General features: G+C 50.9%; 1 protein-coding gene across 1 annotated transcript in view; it reads right to left on the reverse strand.

The window, feature by feature from the left end:
* BOD1L1 (biorientation of chromosomes in cell division 1 like 1) overlaps window positions 1-6564 on the reverse strand; it is a 54036-nt gene extending 47472 nt beyond the window's left edge. The window contains 2 exon segments of the mRNA XM_055326360.1: window positions 1012-1136; window positions 6123-6564. Of these exon segments, the coding sequence (XP_055182335.1) occupies window positions 1012-1136; window positions 6123-6428 (431 nt within the window). The 5' untranslated portion in view covers window positions 6429-6564.
* Between the last annotated feature and the right edge of the window lie 1372 nt (window positions 6565-7936).

The raw sequence follows: 7936 nt of genomic DNA on the forward strand, positions 1-7936 counted from the left end.
TATGCAGTTCTGTTTGTGGAGTTTCCTGCAGGTACAACTATCAGTGAAGTATGCACACTATAGGCTGTCAAGGTTCCTACGGGAGAAGAGGGTATGAAGAGGTGGCAGGGAGAAAATGGATTTGCTTAACAGTTTAAAAGTCACATTTCCTTCTAAAAGATGGGCTTGAACGAAAATTTTTGTCAAGAGAGGAAGACTAGGCACTCTTTAAATAACAGGCACCCCTTCAGCTGGGAGGGTGAAGCAGAGATCCAGTGTCAAGGTCTTCTTGTCTTGGCAAATATTTATATTCAAGAACAAGATAGTATTGTAAATCTGCTTTTTTGGGAACAAATATGGTGGGGTTTTTTTTTAGGTCCCTCTAAACATTTCAGCTCTTTTCATTCTCTTTATCTTATGTTTACTCAAAAGTGGCTCTGACAGGTCCCAACACACTTTCCTTTTTTTTTTTTTTCCCATAGCATCACTAAAAAGCAGAGTTAAAAGTCATAGTTAAGTGCCAAAAAAGGTGGTGGTGGTGGGTGTATTAGAAGATAGAAGACACAGCCTCAAATCAGATCAGAGGAAATTATTTTAATTGCAATAATCTAGAATATCTTTTTTATTTGTCAAAGAGCAAGAAAAAAGCCTGATTTTTTAGGGTTAAGAAAATGGTTGTGAATGAAGATATTCTGGCACTTATCATCTATTAATCTATTTTAATTATCTATTAATATTCTACCCTCTGGTTTTTTGTTTTGTTTTAAGTCACATTGTCATCCTTTCCTTCAGGTATTTCCACAGGTCTACAGGAGAAAATCAGACTAAAATTTATGGAGGAATGTGAAGTGAATTTTAGAATTCACTTTAGAATTCTAAAATTTAGAATTTTAGAGCTCACTCTAAAATTATACTGTAACATATATAAAGTGGCCAACCAAACTTGACAAAACATCATCAGACTTCCATGTAACGTCTCTGCCTTCCAGGGTAGGTAGACATTGTCAAGCTAGCCTCCAGGCTGAGACCTACTTGAGCACTTGCTGTCTAATGTTGTTTCGTAGCTGGTTCTTATTGAGGTGGGGACTCCAAGTATGAGTTGCCAAGTGGTTCGCAACAAAGTTGTCAACACGTTGCCTCAGGTTCTGGTAGGCAGGCTGGAGAGGAAAAAAAAAAATGTTAAAAAATCTCCAATGTTATACAATATCAATATTTACAGCCTCAGGAATTTGAGAATCTTTAAGTGTTATTTTTTTTTAGATTACAGTATCAATGTGGCAACTAAGTTTCTTAGTTTAGGACCATGCCACTTCAGGACAACTGAAGACATTCAACTGCTACTTATTTTGTCTAAGACACAATGTTTGGAGATGTAAAGAACACAAAGAAGTAAGACAACCCTCTTATTTATATACAAGGGACTAGAAAACAAGACACAGATATTAGTGTTAGCTGATTTGGAGCAAAGAAAAGGAGAGGAGTAGAGGAATTAAGTCTTCATTGAGAACAAGGCATTTGAGTTGGACCTTCAAGGTTTCCCCAACACAGAGCTGATAATTGGAAAGGTGGGCCTTGCACATACAGCCAACAATAGAAGCAAAGACCAACTGGACGAGAAAACGTGGAGGTCGGGTGGGTTTGGAGGCATTCAATTTGTTTGGAGAAGAGAATATAAAAAAGGAGTGATATGAGGTTGGAGACAGCTTGGGGGCGGGGTTTGAAGGGCTTCGGGTACCTATATAACAAGACTGGGATTAGGGGGTTTAGAACTGGAACCCACTGCACACAAGCAGAGTGAAATGTGATAGCTGAATTTTCTGATAATCAATCTTCTGATAGAGGGTAAAGAGACACAAAATATACTTAGAAAAGGATGCAATAACTCCAGTGATGAAGGTCTATATTAGGGTGGTAGAAATGGGCTGAAAGGCATGGAACCAAGAGAAGTTATAGAGGGCCAACACTAGAACTAGGCACTAAATTTGATGTAAGGTAGTTGGGAATGATTTTGTCCCCTCCACCCCAGGGGACAATCAACAGATGATGTCTGGAGACGTTTTTGGTTGTCAAACCTCAGGGAGCTGCTACTGGTATCTCGTGGGTAGAGGGGAGAGATGCTGCTGAATAGCCTAGAGTGCAGAGGGTAACCCAGAACAACAAAGAACCATCCAGCCAAAAAACATCATCAGTGCTGAAGGTGAGGACCCCTAAGGTAAGGGGAGCAGGAGAGAAGACACAGATTGTGTCACTTCTTAAAAGGAAGGAGTATTTGACCACTCCAGCAGGACTGCATACTCCATTCATAGAGGCTCCTCTCACCGACCCCCCCCCCCCCCGCCCTCCAACTCATGTTTTCAATCTACCAGGTCTGCAAAGAGGGTGGAGGGCAGGGGGGCCACTCCTAATCTTAACTTCTATCACTTTCTCCTTCACCAGATTCTGCCTCAGTCCTTCCACACTGACTGGTTTCTACTTCGAATGCTCAGCTCCATATAGCTAGATGGCTCCTTCAGGTCCTTCAGTGATGGCTCAAGTATCACCTTACTGAAATCTTCCCCGGAAAACTTACTGAACACAAATCAGCAACCCTTTCTACCCTCACCCTGCATTATTTATTCCATAGAACCTATGACACATTACTTCCTGCCTGTTTTTCTCTGCTGGGATGCAAGCTCCATAACAGCAGGGAGGTTTTGTTCACTGCAATATCCTGGCATCTAACACAGTGCCTGGTACATATTTGTTGGGTGAATAAATATATATGCTCTTTGATATTCCTTTCAAATCTAAAAAGAAAAAGGCAATAATCACAGTGACTAGAAGCCATTTGTAACTGAGAAAGTATCCAAAAATCGGCCTCTGTTACTTGGGGAGAAAGGCTGGTGAGCTCCCTGCCTGGGACAGAATGATGGGCCTCTCTTGATCTTCCCTCTCCACTCTCCAGTGTGACCTCAGAACAAAAGGGTCAGAATAGCCTTGTAATCTCTCCGCTTGCTCCAGGAATCTGGGAACTAGGAATCTATACAGCAGAGGAGCCTCAGCAGTAGTTAGATCTTGATGTCCAAGGCTCCAATTCTTTGGGTAGAAGGCTGATTTGGTCTGCTATGGTCAGTCCTCTCTTGGTTGGTTAAGGACCATCAATGACCCCAGGATAGTTTGGAGGGTTTTACAGTCTTGTGGAGTGGCAGCAGACTATGGAATTTCTCATCTTGCTTTAAACACACAGGACTGGATGACAGTTTTGCTCTTGGAAAGCGCCTGATAGGTATTAAATGTCTTGATTTTTAAGTATGCATGTGACTGACACTCCAGTTACTGCTACAACCCTATACAGTATATACTGCAGGTCAGAGTTTGACATAAAGCAGGTCAGTCTTCAGGGTGTCAATTATCAAAAGCACCATACCACAAGTGGTCTCAATTATAAGGTGTTCTTACAGCTGAGACTCAACAGTTCCATTAAAGTGATGCTCCTTTGCATGAGGGAATCTTATGTCTATTCTGGCCCATTCATCACATTGAGAGGATGTTGAGCTCATATGAAAAAAGAAAAAAAAAAAAAAAAAAACCCTTGGCTTCTGTATGTTTTCTGAGACTTTCAAACTTAAGTCTTTTTTTTTATTTAAATAAGGAAAGGAAGTATAAGATGCTACAAAATAAGAACAAATACTTTAAATTAAAATCTACATGATTGTAAAGCTACAGAGGAGGAAGACAATCATGGGAGAAAGCAGCAAGATAATCAACCAGAAACAGCAGGCACAGAGGTAGAAAGACAAAGGGAAAAAGAGGGGAGGCATCAGGAGTGAAGAAAGAGACATGAGAGGTGAGGAGAGAATTTCCACCATACCCAGGCTTCCTCTTCTGCCAGGGAAGGGCTATCATTTCAGTTCTACTCTTCTCTAGTTTCAAACATTAAAACAAGGGACCTTATTCTGCGGCCACTGAACTCCTTGAAACTATATACTAGGTTGAGCCATGTGTAATTGATCATAGTAAACCATTTCTGAATTATAAAGACTGTATTTTAATGTGTACATGTCCATTTTTCTTAGGAGATTGTAAAGGCAACTGTGCTTCCTTCCTTCCCACCAATAAAGGTTTTAAGACTCCACTTTGAGAGGATGTGGCAGGGACATTACCAACATGCAACAATAACATTTAGTGGCAACGAGATGAAGAAAAAGTTGAGCCTTAGATACTGTAGTGCCTCCATCAGCATATTTAAGTTTCCAATGTGGGTACACAAAGACAAAATACAGACAGATCTCTAAGTTTCTGAGAACAGCAAAGTGAGATCTCTGCTTGCTCGGTACAAATAACCAGCTTTGGGTAACGTCTACCTGGACTTGTCTGATCTCCCATTAAGGAAAAAAAAAAGGGGGGGGGGAATTGGCATTATTCTCAAAAAGACGGCTGCGCAAATTCCCTAAAACAAAGAGGGTAAACTATATACTTCCTACATAGAAAAACATCCCCAGGCATACTGGATTCTCTGTGGTGTTAAAACCCCAACACTGTAAACAGGTGCCCTTCTACTAGGTCTACAAGGTGGACCAGGGGGTATCCCCAGACTGCCCAGAGGAGACAGCAGAATCGCGTGCAGTTTTCATTCGATCCTGGTGTGAACTTTGCATCTCCCGAGGAAGAATCTGTGGAATCTGCAAACGCTCTTTTCTCAAAGACATGGGGTTTCCTCAGAAAGGCTGAATGTGGGACGCCCGGGTGGCTCAGTGGTTGATCCTCTGCCTTCAGCCCAGGGCGTGCTCCTGGAGAGCCGGGATCGAGTCCCAGGTCGGGCTCCCTGCATGGAGCCTGCTTCTCCCTCCGCCTGTGTCTCTGCCTCTCTCGCTCTCTCTCTCTCTCTCTCCTCTCTGTGTATTCTCATGAATAAATAAAATCTTAAAAAAAAAAAAGAAAAGAAAAAAGAAAAAGAAAGGCTGAATGTGGGGCGGCCCGGGGGGCTCAGCGGTTGAGCGCCGCCTGCAGCCCAGGGCGTGATCCTGGGGACCGGGGATCGAGTCCCCGCAGGGAGCCTGCTTCTCCCTCTGCCTGTGTCTCTCACGAATAAATAAATAAAATCTTAAAAAAAAAAAAAAAAAAAGAAAGTCTGAATGTGCTGAGAAAATCTTCATCCTACCAAAACCCCAATCCGAAGGATCCAGCCGGATATAAGCCAAAACCTCCAACTCTGTTTCCAGCTGAAGCTTCCCGCCTCACCCGGTTTCCAGAACGCGACTCCTTTCTCCCTCCGGCTGCTCCCTCCTGGGGTCCTCGGCTCCTTCTCTGCAGCCCCGGCCGAGGGTGCCGGTTCCTGCTACCTCCCCTCTCACCCCGACCGGCATGCGGCACGAAATCCTTGCCCCTTGAGCCCCTCTTCCCGCACGAGGAGGCCCCGGCTGGCTTCTCCCTCCTCCCCGGCGCTGTGCACATCGCCGCCTTGGGCCCCGTCCTTCCACGCCAATCTCCGCGGCCCCCCGTCCTCCTCCTCCACCCTCTCCGCACTGAACGGCTCGCGTGGCCGCATCCCCAGCCCCTCGTCACTTGAGAGCAGCGACCCGGCCTAACCCACCTCCACCCGGCGGCCGTCTCCGGGGGAATCGCGGTCCCGAGCCTCCTGCGCCACTTTTCCGCGTGCGCCCGGCCGCCTTGCCTCAGCGCGCACCCCGCCCCCCCCCGGGTCCAGCACCGCGCCCTGCCGACGAGTGGGCGCTCTGCCACTTAACGGTCCCTCCAAAGGACGCACACGGGGCTCTTACCGCCCAGGAGGCCTCGGGACGACCCAGAGTCCCCTGGATACAAAGAAGCCGCCACAAGGAACCACCCGACGTGGAAGCCCGTCAGTGCTTCCGGGCGCGCCGCCCTGGAACAAGCCCTGGCCTTGCCGCCCGCTGTGCCCCCCGCGCGGACGCGGCCCCGCACCCCGGGGACGCCGGGCACCAGCCGGCTAAACGGCCGGGCGGCGGCGAATGAATGAGCGCGGCGAGCCCAGCGCCGCACCCCGCGCCGTGGGCCGGCGGCCGCTCGAGCAGGACCCGGGCGCGGAGGCCGGGAGTGCCCGAGGCGCTGGCCCCCGCCCCCCGCCGCCCGCCCCCCGCCCCGTGCCCGCAGCCCCGTGCCCGCAGCCCCCGCGCGCCCCGAACCTTAGTGTCCACGTCGGCCAGGCAGTCCCGGCGGAACTGGTCGAAGAGCCCCTGGCTCTTGAGGTGGTTCACGATCATGGCCACGAGCTGCGGGTCCCCGGCGCCGGCCCCCGCGCCACCCGCCGCGCCACCCGCCGCGCCACCCGCCGCGCCACCCGCCGCGCCCGCGCCCGCGCCCGCGCCGGGGCCAGTCCCGGGGCCCGGCGGCGGCGGCTGCGGCGGCTGCGGCGGCTGCGGCGGCTGCGGCTGCGGCGGCGGCGGCGGCGGCGCCGGAGGAGGCGGCTGCGGCTGCGGGTTGGTGGCCATGGAGGCCTGGGCCGGGGAAGGCGCGGGCCCGGGCGGGCGCTCCGGGGAGGCGGCGACTGCACCGGTCCCGCCGCCTGAGGGAAGCCAACGGGATGTTGTGACGGAACCAGCGGATCCGGAGCAACCCCGGAAGCGAAAGGGAACCAGGGGAAGAGGCGAAAAGGCGGCGACACCACCAAGGACCGTGCGGCGACGGGGGCCGCGAGGGGCCAGTTCCGGCCGCCCGCGGGCGCCCTCGCGAGGCCCGGCTGCGGCGGCGGCGGCGGCGGCGGCGGCGGCGGCGGCGCCGCGGAGGCACCGCGCGGGGCCGGGGCCAAAAGGCGCGGTCCAGGAGTCCGGGGTGGTCGGGCGTGGAGCCACGCGACTCCTCGGGCCGGGTGCCGGCTGGGCGCCCGCGGGGACTGGCCCGGCGCCGCGCGCGGTGGCATGTGGCCTGAGGCTCTTGCTCCTGCTTCACGGAGCAGCCGAGGTCCACACTCGTTCACGGCGCCAACCGCAGGCGCCGCTGCCTGTCTGATGTCTGAGCTGGCCTGTCCGTTTCCCGCGTCACAGGCCCCGCTTGCTTCCGAGCAGGTAACTCCGAGCAGGTGGCTCCGAGCAGGTGGCCCCAGGCAGGTGGCTCCGAGCAGGTGGTTGCAGGGGCCTCCCGTCCGTGTCCCCGCCCCCCCCCCCCCGCGTTCCCGTGGGCGTCGGCGCTCGCTCTCCCGAGTGTGCCTGCGGCTTTTAGTTCCGAGGGTCCCCCCCCCCCATCACTCTGATGGTAACAGGTGAGGCGGATACGGCTCGCGCTCGGGCCCAGGCAGGGCGCTCAGGCTGCAGAACAAGAATGACCTAGTCTTGGTACCGTCCGCAATTTGCAAATCAGGAAGCCAAGGCCCTGAGACCCTTATTATTATTTTTTTTTTCAGGTTTTTATTTATTCATAAGAGACATACACACACACACAGAGAAGCAGGCTCCATGGACCCCGGGATCACGCGCTGAGCCAAAGTCGGCAGGTCAACCGCTGAGCCGCCCAGGTGGTGCCCTGAGACCTTCAGTAAAAATGCCAGAGTTTATAGTAGGGACAGCAAGACGATCCCCTGATTCTGGACTGAGGTTTTTTTTTGTTGTTTGTTTTGTTTTGTTTGTTTTTAAATTACTGTTCTTACAATGTGAAAGCAAAATAGTGTAATATTTTCGTGATTCTTTAGTCAACTGTAAAGTTTATTGGAAAATGCATCTCGGCGAATTGGATGTTGTTGCTTTTACAAATCTATATGTCTGTGGATGAATATGTCCTATTGGTGGAAAAAGAAAGAAAGGCTGAGCATCTCCTCCTCCTCCTCCTCCTCCTCCTCCTCCTCCTCCTCCTCCTCCTCCTCCAGTTGTATGCCCTGAGAAGCTGCATTCATATAAACAGACTTTTTCAGTTTCTGGGACACATAACAAATAGACTTTATTAAAGTATCAAATGACTATAAATGAGATTTTTTTTTTCTTTCTTCAATGAGATGTACCTTTTTAAA

Source organism: Nyctereutes procyonoides, unplaced genomic scaffold, assembly GCF_905146905.1.
Source record: "Nyctereutes procyonoides isolate TBG_1078 unplaced genomic scaffold, NYPRO_anot_genome, whole genome shotgun sequence".
NCBI classification, from domain to species: Eukaryota; Metazoa; Chordata; class Mammalia; order Carnivora; family Canidae; genus Nyctereutes; species Nyctereutes procyonoides.